This window comes from Tinamus guttatus, unplaced genomic scaffold (genome assembly GCF_059628265.1).
Source record: "Tinamus guttatus ecotype Peru unplaced genomic scaffold, ASM5962826v1 Tinamus_guttatus_pri_ptg000601l, whole genome shotgun sequence".
Lineage (NCBI taxonomy): Eukaryota > Metazoa > Chordata > Aves > Tinamiformes > Tinamidae > Tinamus > Tinamus guttatus.
Genome location: NW_028289135.1, coordinates 766,358 through 782,218, shown reverse-complemented (window position 1 = coordinate 782,218; position 15,861 = coordinate 766,358). Strand labels below are relative to the sequence as shown.

The following is a 15,861-nucleotide window of genomic DNA, read 5'->3' as shown; positions in this document are numbered from 1 at the left end:
ACCCCGACCATCACACTGGATCTTTGAGCACAATCTTAATGCAAATAAAAAGTCTTATTGGCTAACGGGTCAGTCACATGCTGTCAAGTTTAATAAGAGCAGTGTAAAATCTTCACATTTTATGAGGAGATGAGGTCCCTCATTCCTTTTTACTTAATGAGTTGAAGACATTCACTGATTTACAGGTTTGGACACAGGATGAATTATCATCTCGAAACGCTTTAGCTTGGCTTTGTTAACCCCAGCACACACTGTGCTAAGTCTGCCTTATCCTGCAGAGATATAACTGAGAGTAGTAATTCCTGAAATCTGATTTTCCTTTGAGTCCAGACATAGAAGGAAAGACTAGTTACTATAGCTAGGTATGGCTGCCTAATAATGCCAAAGTAGAGCAGCACCATCCCTTTCAGTTGGCCAGTTTTTAGATTGCTATAGCAATCTAAAGCCTCCTTCAGTAACCAAAATTTCTCAAAATTGTCATTTCTTCTTCATGAGTATACTACCAGCGAATGTTCATCTTCTGACAGTGGAAAAAAATCTCTCATTTTTAAGAAATATTTGAGGTTCAAACAAATCTGGCTCACATCTTCCACAGAGCTGTGAAAATGAAAGTCTTTGCCAGGAGAGCTATTTATCTGAATATCTCTATGAAAAATTACAAGACAAAATGTTCAAACCTGGGTGACTAAATTCATTCTTTGGCACCTTAAATAAGGAAACTCGCTTGCAGAAATGTTCATCTGCCAGAACTTCCACTCAACAGGAGTTGTTTCTGTTCATCATCTGGGAAGCAGACTCGTAAGTGCATGGATATGGCTTCGGATACCTGACTTTAGGCACCCAATTTTAATTTCAAAGGTGTACAATGGCATTGCTGGCTACAGTTTTTACCACATTCTACCATTGGTCCACTGTTGGATCAATGGAGAATGCCAATGTTGTTGGCATTGTGCAATATTTTCCAACTTTACTGCTTAACGCCCATTGGAAGTGGAAGCGTTCCATTTGATTTTCTAAGTATCAGATCCTTTTCAACCACCTTATAGGCATCTCTCCCAAGCATATAAAGTCAACATATAAACAGGATTAAAACAAGAAGAATCAAACAATCTTTTTAATTCGTGTTTGTGTTCCATTACATCATTTACTGTGGATTGGGTAATTGTGAAGTGGGTTGCATAGCCAGGCTTTCAGACCACAAAATGGCAGTCTCAGCTCGCACATGAGAGTTGGCACACGAGACTGAAGTTGCACACACTGCCCTCCCAAAGCACATGGCTGCTCACAGGAGTCTTAGGAGACCATACACAAAACACATATTGCCATTCTCTGCTACTGCATACCACTGTCTCAGCAGTGTATGTAATGTAATGTAATATGCACTTGATCCACCGAAACTCAGCTGGCATACAGACATTAGACAGGCAGCTGGAAGTGAAATTCTCTTTCCTGTCTTAACTCGCTGCTTCAGGGAAGGCTACTTTGACAACAGGAAAGAAATAGATTATAGGACCATCATTCCCATTGCTTCTTTTGCGGCTACGGAGAATGATTCTACTTTCAGAGCTCCCAGATTTGTGCCCTTCAAACCTTCTCTACTTAAAAAATCTCAGCATTTAGAAAGTGTGCCAGTACCAAGAATACAATTGCATGCTTAAAAACTATTTAATGGTTCAGAAACCTAAACCTGGCTACTCTTATTCTGACTTGATTTTCTAGACATTGTCAAAGAGAAGGCATGAACAAGATGATAAATTGTGCATACATATTATTGCTCCTGACTCTAATTAAAAAACAAACAAACAAACCAAAAAAAAACAAAAAACAAACAAACAAAAAAAACTGCTGTGCAATGAAAACTCCAGAACCAGAAAGAAATTCCCTATCATCTGTTGAGTCATAATACTCCTGGAATGGATTAACTCTTATCCAGAGCATGAGATTCTACAAATAACATTTACATGAGGCTTGTTCTAAAGGTAATTACATTACTTAAACTCTGCATGTATACTACTGAGAAGGCTCAAATTAGGCTAATGTTGTATAGGTCCTGTGTTGGCCTTCTGCATATTACATCCACTATATCCTATTTATATAATATGTAGGAAGTCAATATTCCTAGCAGGAGAGGTAATAAAAATAGATTCAGACAGCAGACTATTTCTTGATTTTGACCAAGTTTTGTCTCCGGTAAAGTGGAGGAGCCAAAGAAGAATAAAAGTCAATAAGGATATTCTTAGATTATTTCTTACAGTTCTAGCAACTTTTTAATATAATTTTATGTAGCTATTTTTTTCTCACATGGCTATTGTTAAATGGCTCTGCTTGTATTTTGGTTTCAAGAGCAAAGCCAAAATCTTTGGCTTGCCTCTGACTTCAATTTTGGAGAAAAACAAAAGCAGTGGGAATTAAAAATAAAAACACTAATTCCAGCCCACTTTCATCTCTGCTTTAAAAAATAAATAGTGCTCTGAAGTACAGATAATGAAGCTTACATATGGCATGATAATGAAACCCCCCTATGATTCTGAAGGATGAAAGACTCCTAGCATACTGAAAAACTTGGGTCATGATTTCTGCTCCTGAAACTGAAACCACTTTACTGAATGTAGTAGGGGTCATCAACAGAAAAGTCAGTCTGTAGCACACACAGAGCAATTGTTAAAGGCTTCTTAAATGAAGAATAGTCAAAGCCTTTTTTAAACAGTAAAATTAGAATTTTGAAGTGTGAATGACGATCCTTAATCCTTTACAGTGCAGCATGATATGAATACACTGAGTCCTCCGTAGATTATTAATATTTATCCTACCATGGAAATAGCTTGTATGAATGGAAAACAGCCCTGCATAAATAAATTCTTCTCAGCAATCCATGGTGTGTGAGAGTAAAGAGAATGTTTGAGAATGTATTTTTCAGAATACTGCTTAGCATGTTTCCCACATATATTACCATCCCTTTCAGACTTGCTCTCGTCTTGTTGCTCCACCACCACATGCATACATCTACCTCGGACCTCATTTATTTTCAAATTCTGTATGACAAAGAAAACGGAGAAAATCCAAAGGACTGCTTTTGTCAAAAATGTTCAATTAAAACAGATTCTAAATATTTAATTTTGCCAGATAACCAGTGCCACAGGAAACAGCAATGCTGGTATTCAGTCACCTAATAACGAAACACTTTTATTATAGATTATGTGAAGATAGTTCAGTTGTTCTTTCTACATATTATATGTATGCTTTGTTTTCTTTATTTTTTTTGGAAGGTTAAAGGTTGATTGCTTGAAAGTAATACAAATTGAGACACAGTGCATGATGTTCCCAGGAGGCTGTGGAGCTGCTGCTGATTAAAACTGCCTATTGTTATACAGCCTTCTATGCCAAACCAATCAACCATTGGCATAATTAATGAAGACTGCAAGTACTGTTTCTGTCAGATAGGAGGAATAGACACAGCCTATAGCAGCGGAAAAGCCTGAGTATTCATAAACCTGGTTGCCTTAGGTCACAGACATGGTTAACTGTGGTACAGTCCCATAGTAAGTGCCATGGGTTACTAGAAATTTTATTTCATTTATGTGGGCACATTTACATGGCGATATCACAGAGATGAGTCTTTATATAGGCTCTCTTTTGCAGCAGTCACATGCATCCTCTGCTTGTCTCAGGGTTCTACACACATGCATATTGCAACCATACTATGGCAGATATATTTTGCAGAAAGCAGGTGAGAGATCTTTGAATCAGCTGCAATTTTCCTTGCTGAATAGGTTGAAAACTCAGTTTTATGATTTACATGTCCGTAACAAATAAACAAAACAAAACACCTGCAGTCTAGATGCAAACCGGGACTGAGAAAATTTTATCTTATGTATTTTCATTTATAAAAATGCAGCCATTTCCACTGGTCAATGCAATCTATATCTTCACAGTTAGGGACCGCACATCCACCTCTTATATTATCTAAGTCTCTAAAACTTCTAATTCATATGTTCATATATTCTACTTGTACTAGTAGATACCATCTCAATCATATCTCTGCTGAAACTTTTACTCTTTCCTGCATTGGCCTGTCCAGACAGCAGCAACTCTTCCAGAAGCAGAGCCAGGGTTAGAGTCCTGGAGTTCCTGGCTAGCTGCCATGAATGTAAACCATCAAACCACACTGTCTCTCTGCAGTTGCTGACGTCAGATACTTTCACGTAGTTCACAATGCTGTCTGCTTAGATCTCCTTAATGACATCCTGAGCTGTTTATTTTAAGGGATGAACTACAGGATGTGTAATGCAGGACTGCATTAGAAAGTACTGTTCCATCCTTGTTATGTTGGTAGTGAGCAGGTCATCCCTTAAACTAAGTGGTCCAAGGTAATGTTAGCAAATGATTGTATGAGGAGATGGTCTAGTTTCAGTGGGCACAAAAACTTTTTCCACTAAGCACAGCATATGTAGCAGTGACTCCACTGCAGCAAGAAGGGTATTGTGATTGGAAACTGAATGAGAAAAGTGTAAAAAAAAAGTAAGAAAATCATCTATGTAGTCCCTTTGCCTGTGTATCCTGTTGCCTGTGTAGCTCTTACAGAAAAGACAAGCATTCCTTACTCCTGTTGGCTGGGAAAGAAGACCTTTTGGCTTCATTTCTAAATTAATTTTGGAATACAGAGACATAACAGAAAGTATTTTGTTAATTAAATCTGAAACATAAAGATTTAAGTATTTTATATATTTATAATTCCAAAAAAAAAGCCCCTCAAAAATATATCTAAGCAATCATTAAAACAGAGTGCTTTTGATGCACAGTAAAAGTCCTTTCATATTTATAAGTTATCTTTACTCCCTGTATATAAGTTATCAGATCTCCCTGAAAGGCAGTGAAACTGAAAGTAACTCACTGTTTAAGTAGTGATAACTATTTTTTTCATAGCTTGTCATGACTCTAATAGGCTTGGTTGAAAATGTTTCATTGTGACAGTGTATTTGACAGAAAACTAGGTCTTTTCATTAGAAAGTGTTTGCTTTTCTTAAAAAAAAAAAAAAAAAAAAAAAAAAAAGTGGTTTCATTTTTATGAGAATAAAACGAAAACAAAGACTCACAGCCAAATGTTGTTTTTCTGTTGAACTTTTAATGGAGCTGCATGACCCAACATGTCCTATGCCAGTGTAACTTCCCTGAGGTGTCCCCCTGTTTTTTAAAAAAGGGAAACTCTTATCCTGCATATATAGTCAGACTATGGATACGAACCCTTGAAAGAGAATGGGATCATTAAGTTTTAAAATTACAGCACCCACAAGACATTACCAAGATTTTGAAATTCAGCTTTTTGTAGCCTATTTTGTTGTTGTTGCTGCTGTTTATTTTAATTTTGGTTTGGAAAACATTATTTTTGTACTTAAAATACATATCTTTTCCAAAAAAAAATCTTGGAGGAGTCAGAGTTTTTCAGAGGACACTGCATTTTCAACAATTTTGTGATATTAGGCTTCACTCTCTTTTTTCTCTTGTGTTTTGTAGTCCACCAAGAGAATTTAAGATATGAAATTTAATTTATAGCCTTGATCTTATTTAAACATAGCTTCATTTGTGGTTGAATGCAGATACTTGGCCTGCTGTTTTTATTCTGAAACAGGTATTAAAAATAGCATAATGAAAAACAGTGGCCTGTCTCTTCAACCACTGCTTCTTCTCCAGTAACATAGAAATCTAGTGTATTATGGTAACAATAGTTAATGTTATTTTTAGGCAGAGTGCAGGGAAAATAGAGTGTAGAGGATTTGTCTGGAACAGTCTGTTATGAGAGAGGAGAGCGTGATGGACAGTGTGGAGTGAAGAAGAAAGCAGGCCAGGAATAATACAATATTTGGGGTATATGCAACATCTTAAAGATGAAAAAATCTCAAAGTGGTATTTTAGAAATGTAGCTTGACTGGAACAAGTTCCCTCGTGCCAATTATGACCTGAAGCGTGGCTTTTCAGGCAAGGGAGATTCTGCATTGGTCCCAAACAGAAGAGCCATTGCATTAAGGGAAAAGCTGAAGGAAAGAATCCGTGGGTGATGGTGCCAAGATCTTAAGAGTCCATAAAAGCAGATGCTGCAGCCCCAGTACATGCTTGGGCTGATACAATAGCTGCCCTGCAAACATATGGCCAGCATTCAGTTTTGGGGGTGAATTTCACTCCTCTAACAGAAGTCCCTGTAAGAGTCAAATTTCTCTTGTTTTTGTACCAAATGGAAAAAGCTAACATTGATAAAGCCACAAAAAGTTCCTGTATCACATGGCAATTTCTTTCAAACATTAGAGAAGGAAAAAAGCCAATCACTTAATTAAAAATAATTAAGTTATACATGAATTGTAGCATAAGTTTTCAGTCTTTTCAGGAAGTTTGTAGCTTAGTAAAGAAAGTTGGAAGTAATATGTGACAAATGATCCCACTAAAAATCCCTCTAAAATTCAACCACTGTGTTGTCCCACAATCTGATCTACAAGGGAACATCTAAAAATGAATTCAGTCTGACAAAGATGTAGATATCAGGAAAATTAAGCAAAATATTGGCTTCAAACACCAGTGCTAATACATATTACATGCCTGTCAGTCTGTCCACGGCAGTATTTTCATTAATATCAGTGGGAGGCCATGAGGAGTGCCATGGTCGTGTCATAGAGCAGAATGTCACAGTTTAAGAGGAAATACTAACAGGAAAATATTTTCCCATAAATATTCTGGTTTTTTTTAAAGTTTCTTTTACCTAATTAATGGAAGAATGGACAGCTGATTCTAGTAAAAGAAAGAGAAAATTACATTCTTTTCAGAACAGTGTAATCTGTGCTGTAAAAGCTGGAAAAAAAACTTGTCAGAATAGCCCACTTTCACCTCATGAAAATAGTAAATCTTTAACATTTTTTTCTTCTCTAAGGATAGTATTTTCCAGGGTTATTTTATCAGATCACACGTGAAGATGGGATTTTTCTTGTTCAAGAACAGAAATACAAGTTTATGGGAGTTTTGAAAAGATGAGAGTCTTAGAGTTCTCTGTATTTCCTTTATTTTATAATATTTGAATTTTTTAAATGGCTTGAACCCAAGAATGGTATTGGATTCTCAATATTTCAAAAAAATACAGGACAGTAGTTGAGGTGCTTTTCTACAAATCAAGGTGCCTCATTTCACATACTCACTCTTGGCCTAGGTTTCTTGCCAAATAAAGTACACAGGAATCAAGAAAAAGTTGTCTGTACCAAATCAGAAAAATATCTTGGGCTTTCTTTTTTTTTTTTTCCTCCTGTTCGGAGAGACAGGGAAGACAAGATATGGAACATGAATATTTCTCATAATTATCAGGTCATTGGCATGAGCAAAGAAGGTCAGACAGCTGTTACTGTGGACCCTTCTGGATGTATAGATGGCTGCAAAATACGCAGCCCTCTTGCAGATCTATCTTCCTGTACACAGCCCAGAAATCATAGCTCAGATCCAAACTCTCCTGACTGGAAGATTTGTCTATTTCCCAGAGATACAATCTGATATGTATCTCTGCACTAACAGGATTTACCTTTCTTTCTTTCTTTTTTTTTTTTAATTCTCCAATAAAATATATATAAATTGTTAGCCTGTCATCCCACTTTGGATTTATGAATCCTATTTATGCTTTTATGATTGTGCAATCTGATGTCTAGAAAACTGTGGGCAATTGGTGGTTTGAAATGCATGTTTAAAAACTAAAGGAGAACAGGAGAATTGTTGTGTCATTTACTTGCTGCAGAAAGTAATATGATATAATTAAAAATAGTTCAGGGAAGATCAGTATCTTTTGGCATTGAATTTTAACACATGCAGTAAAACAGAAATTATCAACCTTGAATAAGGCAGATCCTTCTCCCACCCCGCCCCGGCCTGCCCTAGTGGGGGCCTAATAAAACTCTGGAACATCCTGAACATAAAGAACATCCTGAACATAAAGAACATCAACTAGATGTAAAACAGAACTCTCTCTCTCAAAAAAAAACCTTTTTAAAAAAGGTTTAGAATGGGATGATCTGTCCCTGTGGTGGGAGGCAAAAATGAAAAATGTCAAAACTTGATGTTTAGGAAGGATTACTAATATGTAAAATTAAAATGAAGATAAATGAAAATACTTGTAAAAAAAAGATTATTAAAGATAGGACAGTACTCTACTAAGTATGATCAAGCAAAATAGGAATGTATCATAATATGCAAGCACTCTGGGGAGGTCTGGAAAGGTTTATCTTCTTGGAAGAGCCTGAAATAACAGAAAGAAAATACTAATTTTCCTTTACTACTTTAGGGAAAAAAAGAAAAAGGGCAATATAAAGAAAAAAGGGAAAATAAAAAAAAAAGGAAGAAGAAAAAAGAAATGGAAGAAAAGAGAAGGGAAGAAGGAAAGCAGAACAAAGCAAGGCAAGGCAAGAAAAAGGGGCCCAAAGTTGATTGAAAAGTTATTCCCTTCACTGATGAAGAAGCTGAAGAATACTGTTCTCCATTTGCGTAATAGCTAAATGTGGACAAGCATTAAAAGTTGGTACTGAAAACATGATCCAATCACTGATTGGACCTAACAGTGTGAACAACTAGCAGTTTCCAAGACACCAGTTTTTCAGTGGTCATCTTTAAAAATATTAGTCTGAATCTACTTTGATTCCTGGCAAGAAAGAATTAAATGGAGGAGGAAAAAAGAAAAGGCTATCTTCTTGTCTTAAAAATACTTAAAATTAACGTAATAGGAGATATAATAAGCCATGATAGTGTCTAATGCATCTCCCTCCCCAACAGCTTCTTAACAATGCTGTTTTTATAGTAAAGTACAAAACACAAATTACAGTTCACTCCAAGTAACTATTCGTTTGGGAACTCTGTAGGGAACAGTTAATGATTTAGCAGTCAGGGTCAACACAAAGAGACTGTGGAGGTCCTAACACCTGGAAGCTTCCAGTCCTCTTCCATCTCAAGTTCTGTCACCCACTTCCTCAAAATGTCTTTCTCTCATCTATCACACACAACTTGCTGAGATAACAGCAGGCCAAATGTCTATTAGCTGATGTCTTCCAACAGCCATGAGTTTCACAAACCCCATAAGCAAGATCAGTGATCATCAGAAAACATTTATATTTCAGCTACTGATGTCATTTAAAAATATGCTAGTGCTTTTTCTTGTGGAGTTAATTAGCCTGCAAATGAACCTAAGCCACAAAGTTCACATTAATATCTGGATTTTAGCTTCTCCAAAGTTTGGCAGCAACTGGAAGACTTCATGTGTGAATTTACTAGCAAATTTATATGTTCGAAATTATACTTAAAATCAGTAGTTCTGCCTTATAATTACATTTCATTGCCTGAATCCCTAGAGATCTGATCCTTCCTCCAGTGCTATTTCAAGTCCTCTGGACTATCAAACCTGGATGCCAGGAAGGCACAGGTTTCCAGTAGGATGTCTTGTCTCCCAGCCCTATGCACGTCTCAGACACCCTTGGGCATATCAAATGGCAGTAGATGTCCAAATCAAGGCAACTGATTCTCATTTCCTGTTTTTCCTGCCACAGGTAATGACTCTACTTACAATGCGGTTTGGGAGTGCAAATCCCATCTTTGAGTATGGTTGATACCTCCCCACATGTTGCAAAGAAACTATGTTGTTGAGCTCAATTGAGTGAAAAAATAACATGAAAAAAAAATGTTTTACATATTTAAGTCAGTTGCTTGCAATTAATGAGCCAGTCCGGCTAAGGCTTTTATGCTTTCCTATGCAAATCCACATTATATATTAATCTAAACTCAATTTCTTTGTCTCTATTATGAGTGTAATGTATACAGAGTTTGACTTTTGAACGCACTTATCTATTCTGCTGAATTTAAAGTCACTTTCTTTCAAGTTTTTGCCTAGCCCTTTCTAAGCACTGAAAACAGACAAATTTGAGCATAGATTATCTGCCACAGTTCTATAGGCCAAATCCCTAAGTATTTGGAATCCCTATTGATAGAAAGGAGGGGACAAGCTTTTAAAATATTCTATTTCACCTTTATCTTTCACTCCTTTCTCAGTTTACTATCATATATATTTTTATTTTATTATGACTAGTCTCATACCTCAAATCTTCACTTTGAAAAATAAGCCTAATTCAAAATATCCCTAGAAAAAGTATAATTAGTTTACAATACTTTTGTAATTAGGAATTATTTTTTCTTGCTAGATCACACATATTCAGCTACACAGAATTTTTCTTGAGTCAAAACTAAAAGAGCAACATGTGGAAAATGTGACAATAAATGAGAATTACTTATTTTTCTACAATTGCAGAGGAATTGATGTGATTGGAGACACACACAAACTCTTACATTAATTTCCATTAGAAAAAAAAATGTTACTTTAGGTTTTTCATGCAGGCTTACAGATTTTTAACTTCAAAACTGAGTTTTGCCCAGGTGGGCATGGCAGAATAATATTAGACTAGTTCAGCTTTAATTCAACGTGAGATCTTAAGCATGGAAAAGGGTTTTTTTTAAAAATGTTTGTGAAAAGGTGACTGTTAGAGAAAGATCAGGGCGCAGGGATCCCGCTGGAACAATTGCCTCTGAGAAACAAAACAAAGCAAGCAAACAAAAAAGAAACCTCATTGACAATAAACATAGTTTCCATGTGAGAAAAACACAAATGTATGAGTGCTTCAAAACTGTCAAATGAACTCCTAAGAGAAACTATGCTCAGTATTAGAAAGTCACTTTGTCACATTAATCAGTCTCACTAACAGACTTTAACAATAGAGTCTGACTAAATGGACAAATGGATACAAGTGTTTACTACAGATGCATAGTTAGATGGATTCACATTTACAGGATTTTAAAATTCTCTATTTTCTTCTTTTAAGAATGTATTTACAGTCCATGTTATACTATTTTTTCACTTGTATTTGCAGTCTGTTCTACATTACTATGTACGTAACTCAACTGTTCGCTTAGATGGTGTTTTGAGAATGAAACTCCTGTTAGATTGAACTCTTTGGATCTCATTGATGAGCTATTGTAACAGATTTCTAAAGCTTTGAGACTGTTGCAATAAAACACTACTATACTAGTGTTACTGTCAGTAAAATAAATAAAAAGTTATATATTTTCATGTGTACAAAACCAAAGTCAAAAATGAATCCTCTCTTAGCCTCTCTTAGCCTACCCTATTTTACACTGAGTCATGTATTGCTTGGCCTTGAACACATGGTTAAAGCCTATAAAAACACAAAGCTAGAAGAAAGCATAAAGCTGGCATTAAGAGTATCATAATATTACAGGCTATGCCTGATTCAGTTGAAATTTGGAAATTTGGGTGAACTAGTAGCATGTAGACAGAATATAAATGATTGTGCCACCGATGTCTGGGAGTTCTGGCAGTGATTTCCAGAGGTCCTAAATATCTACCCATGATTTCATGCATTTAAAATGTAACACATGGATCAAAGTCAAGTGTAAAAAAAATGGCAATTTCTTCCTGTCTCCTGTTTTACTCATCATAAGAGATTATCAAAAAAATAAAACCCAAATTTTATAATACTCAACAGAATGCTTGCTAAATAAACTTCCCAACTGACCAATGCAGATATAAATCATGTGTGCTAAAAATGCCTTCCTATTTAATCCTTAAGGAAGCAGGAAAAAAAAAGTATAAATATTAATAACAAGCAATGAGAACAGAAGGGAAAATTCATGAAACTTTAATGTGTCTTACCCACTGATGTATTATATGATCCTGACGCTTTAAACTTAAATATATAAACACAAGAACCTGTAATCATCTTAAGCAAATACGAAAGTATATTCTACACTATGTATTTTTTTTTTGTCTTTGTATTAATGAAATTTCATATTGCAAGTTATTTATTCTCATTAACATGTGTGTTATGGATGTGTACTTAAAAATTACTAACTCAGTAATGTACTACTCTGTATTATAAGAATTTTTAAAATACTAGTAATATTATCATTGGAAGTACTGCTACACCAGGCTACTAGAGATATTTTGCATCCTAAATTCAAGCCAACATAGTGAATCCTGAGCATCAAAGACCACTGCGACAAGTGCTCAAATTATCCTTCTTTGTCTGGACACAGACTCAAAAAATGATATATATCCTATGAAAAATGTGACATTTGGTTCTCAATCTGCTGGTAGGCCAGATTTATCAAGGGAAAACTAACAGTGCCATGTAACACCTTCCATCCATATCCTCGCTGCAAATAGTCCTAAGGCTACAATAACTAGTAACTGTCGAAGACCTAAAATGTCTCCTTTCTTTAAGACAAAAGCCCTTATGTCATTTGAACTTTACAAAAGGCTACATGGATTTTCACCTGATATTGGTTAGTACTCAGTTCATCCAACTGGAGGGATCTAAAACATTGGTGTTTTCGCATGAGCTATGTACTAATAGTCACCACACTCATTGCGGTCCAGATATTTAGTCAACTAGCCAAGTGTGTTAATTTCATGAGAGAAGTGACTGCTCTATAGACATCAGTATCTGTGCTGACTCACCACTGACTACAGATGGATCTTAAACACAAAATTTACATACAGACAAAAGTGCATTGACTGCTAATTTTGATGTCTTACTCAGGAACTAAATAGCTAAGTATTTCCTTCCTTCCTTCCTTCCCTTCCTTCCCTCCCTCCCTTCCTCCCTTTCTGCCTCCCTCCCTTCCTTTCTTGCTTCCTTCCTTCCTTCTTTTCCTTGCTTCCTTCCTTTTTTTTCCTAGCTGTTGCTATAAATCTTCTTATTTTTGCCAACCTGCTATGGCAAAACCGAAATAATTTTTGTGAAATGGGAGAATCAATGGGGAGTGAAGGGATAAAAGGTCCATGAAAAAATGAAGTAAAATAATTTAAAAAACCCTTAAAATAACTGTGAAGGCAGAGAAGTGTATAAATAAAACTAAAAAATCTCAGTAAATACTACATTATTTAGAAGCTGGATACATGTTTTTCCTAAATCTGTGAAGAAAAAGTCTAGAAATATAACATTTGAAAATGATTTTCAACACACAAAAAAATAGCTAAAATGCAGAGTCAAATGTTTCTATCTGCAGTCATTATTCTAAACAGAGCTATTATTGAAGGGGATTTTGCCAGGAGTAACATTTTGTCATTAAAAGTTACTAAGCATAATACCACTTCTGCAAGCTCCTTTTAAGAGCAGCAGAAGTCTATTTCTCTGAACCAACAATTAGAATATGCACCAGAAACCATTATACATCATGGAAATATAATCCATTAATTTTATGCTCTGCATCTTTAAATATTCCAAATGGCATTTCTCTCTGGCAAATTAATTGAGACTGATTTACAAAAACACTGGATAACTAATGTAAGCCAGAATTTCCTAGGACATTATTTTCTATATTCCAAATACTAAAAGCTTACATTTATTTTATTGACTGATTATTGGTAGGTCATTAGCAAAAGCAAACCACTCTAAGATAAGTAAAATAAATGCAATGTGAGCCTTAACCCTCAAAAACATTCTCCTGAACAAGGTAATTTCTCAAACCAAGACAATCTTCGTTCATAATTTGTCGACCATAACATATTAGGATGTAAATTCAAGCAAAAAATATAAAAACTAAGAGCAATATAGACTAAAATCGATAGCCTGTAAGTAGGATAACTGCAATTTGTTTGAAATTTGTAGTATTATGATTCTCTTTGTTTTTTTATATATACAATTTATATGAAATTGATAGCATTATGATTTTGCTGGGGGTTAGGCTAGGTCATTCTGTTATTTGCACCAGAATAATTTTTTTAAAAGCACATGGGTTACTAAAACACATCAAAAATGTGTTGCCTAACACAATTAATCCAAGAGTTAAAACCCTTGAATTCATTTTAATTGATAATGCCCTATAACTTAGATAAACAAAGTAACAGCAGAGCTAGCAGTGATCCTTTCTAGAACATCAGGTATGCTTATAAACTGATGCAAGACTAGCTATGTAATAACTGCTCACACACAGCACTTGGGCTACCTGGTATAACAGTATCAGTGAGTACGTGGTAGCGTCTGCTGACAGCCTTTGTGCAAACTCTTCAGAGGCTTTATGTACATAGAATATCCAACACAGTAATGCTTTTGATGCTATTGCACCATAGGCTAGCAATCACAGTACGTACAAGTAGACTATGTTTCTATGCTCCTTTTTTTTTTTTTTGTAATTAGGACCTTAGATGAACTGGAGTTTACAATCTCCCATTAAAAAAATCCCAGCTTTTCCTCTGGTGTTTTTTTGTTTGTATGTTTGTGTGTTTAAACTTTCAATTACTACAGCTATGGTTCAAACTCTTCAAATCTTGCTTCAGACCTCGCTGGTTTCTAATGTTGTAAAAATGAAATAAATACCCCTAAAAGTAACATATTGCTACAGACTGGTTTTACATAGCAGAAATCCCAAAGGAATTCTGCTCTCTCTAGAACAAAACTCTATCATGAAAAGCGTTTGGTTCAAGCCCTTGCTTACACTGTTTAAAGTCCTTTTCTTGAGTCCCTCCTGGAGTGTTAAGGAGAGGAGAAAGCATTAATAACTATTGCTTTGGTGTTAAAAATAATTTATATAAAGGAATCTGTGAACCTCTTAGCAAGAAAATGTCTTTCCCTCTTATAAAGACTACTTGTCTTTTTAAATTATGATTGCTTATCTTCTTAAATCTTCTCAGGCCTCTGTTCAGTAAAATACTTAAGCACAGTGTTTGATGTAAAGCATAAGCTCCATTTCCACTGCATCTTAAGGGTGCTTTTGGGTGATTTACTGAGTGCGTCATGGCCTTTATGATTAATATTTCCTTTGAGAATAAACAATTTTCCAGCCAGGAAACTCAGGAAATTTCTCTAAAGATTATTGTACTGAAAGGAAGGAGTAATGAGGAAAGTCTCAAAAGCGCATCAAAGCACTAAATATATCTCAGTATTTGAGAGGCTTCAGTCTTTACACATTTGACTGGAATTTCTAGCCCAGCTTTCCTAAGCTCATTTCTGAACAGCAGTGAAAAAGCAAAGCCATAATTTAGCAATTATAAACAGGCAATATAATTAATCTCCATTAAAATGGTAATGATTGTGTAAAATACCCGATGACTGTAAAACTATATGGTGATAGAAGAAACGAACAGATAACATTGTCTACAGTTTCCTGTTAACTGTTTTCTGATAGGATTTTCAAGTTTGTCTTCTAAGATTGACCACCAAAATTAATAACCCACATGATCATTTTACAAGTATGTTCTTGCTACACATCACCAAAATAATGACAATAGAAAGACAAAACAGAAAGAATTAAAGACAAGGTATAAAATGAAAGAAGCAGGTTTGGGCCAGAGGCTTTAGTGGAGTGATCAATTTTCACCAACTGAAGCTTGGCCAAAAATACTTCCATATAAAATGAATGTATGACACATAATTCTACAAAAGCATCACAAAGCAAAACATTAAGTTACTACTGTGATGAGAGTAGAAGCATAATGGTTATTGAAATGAGTTTCACTTTCATACTTTCAGTTTTAATAAGATTTTATACATGGCTTTTATACATGGCAAGCAATGATACCACAGATGCTTACCTGAGCTTTTATTGGTTTTGTTTTGTCTACTCTTTACTTGTTCAGTCCATAATGTAGGATATCGAGAAGCTATATCTGGAAGAAATGAGCAAAACAAAATTTGTAAATGTCACAGATTTTTAAGTTACTAGACACTGAATATTAACTGTGAGTTTTAAAGATACTCAAGCATAAAAAAGAAAAGGGCACACTATTTTCTGTTAAAACAGTTGAATTTTTCGTGAACTTTTCATGCATGAGAAGACAAAGGG

The 15,861-nt window shown here is 35.2% G+C and overlaps 1 protein-coding gene across 3 annotated transcripts in view; it reads right to left on the bottom strand.

Moving 5' to 3' along the window:
• SMOC2 (SPARC related modular calcium binding 2) overlaps window positions 1-15,861 on the bottom strand; it is a 133,120-nt gene that overhangs the window by 47,990 nt on the left and 69,269 nt on the right. For all 3 annotated transcript variants that reach the window (XM_010221563.2, XM_010221567.2, XM_088534869.1), the window contains exon 7: window positions 15,611-15,685. In XM_010221563.2, the coding sequence (XP_010219865.2) occupies window positions 15,611-15,685 (75 nt within the window). The remainder of the gene's footprint in view (window positions 1-15,610; window positions 15,686-15,861) is intronic.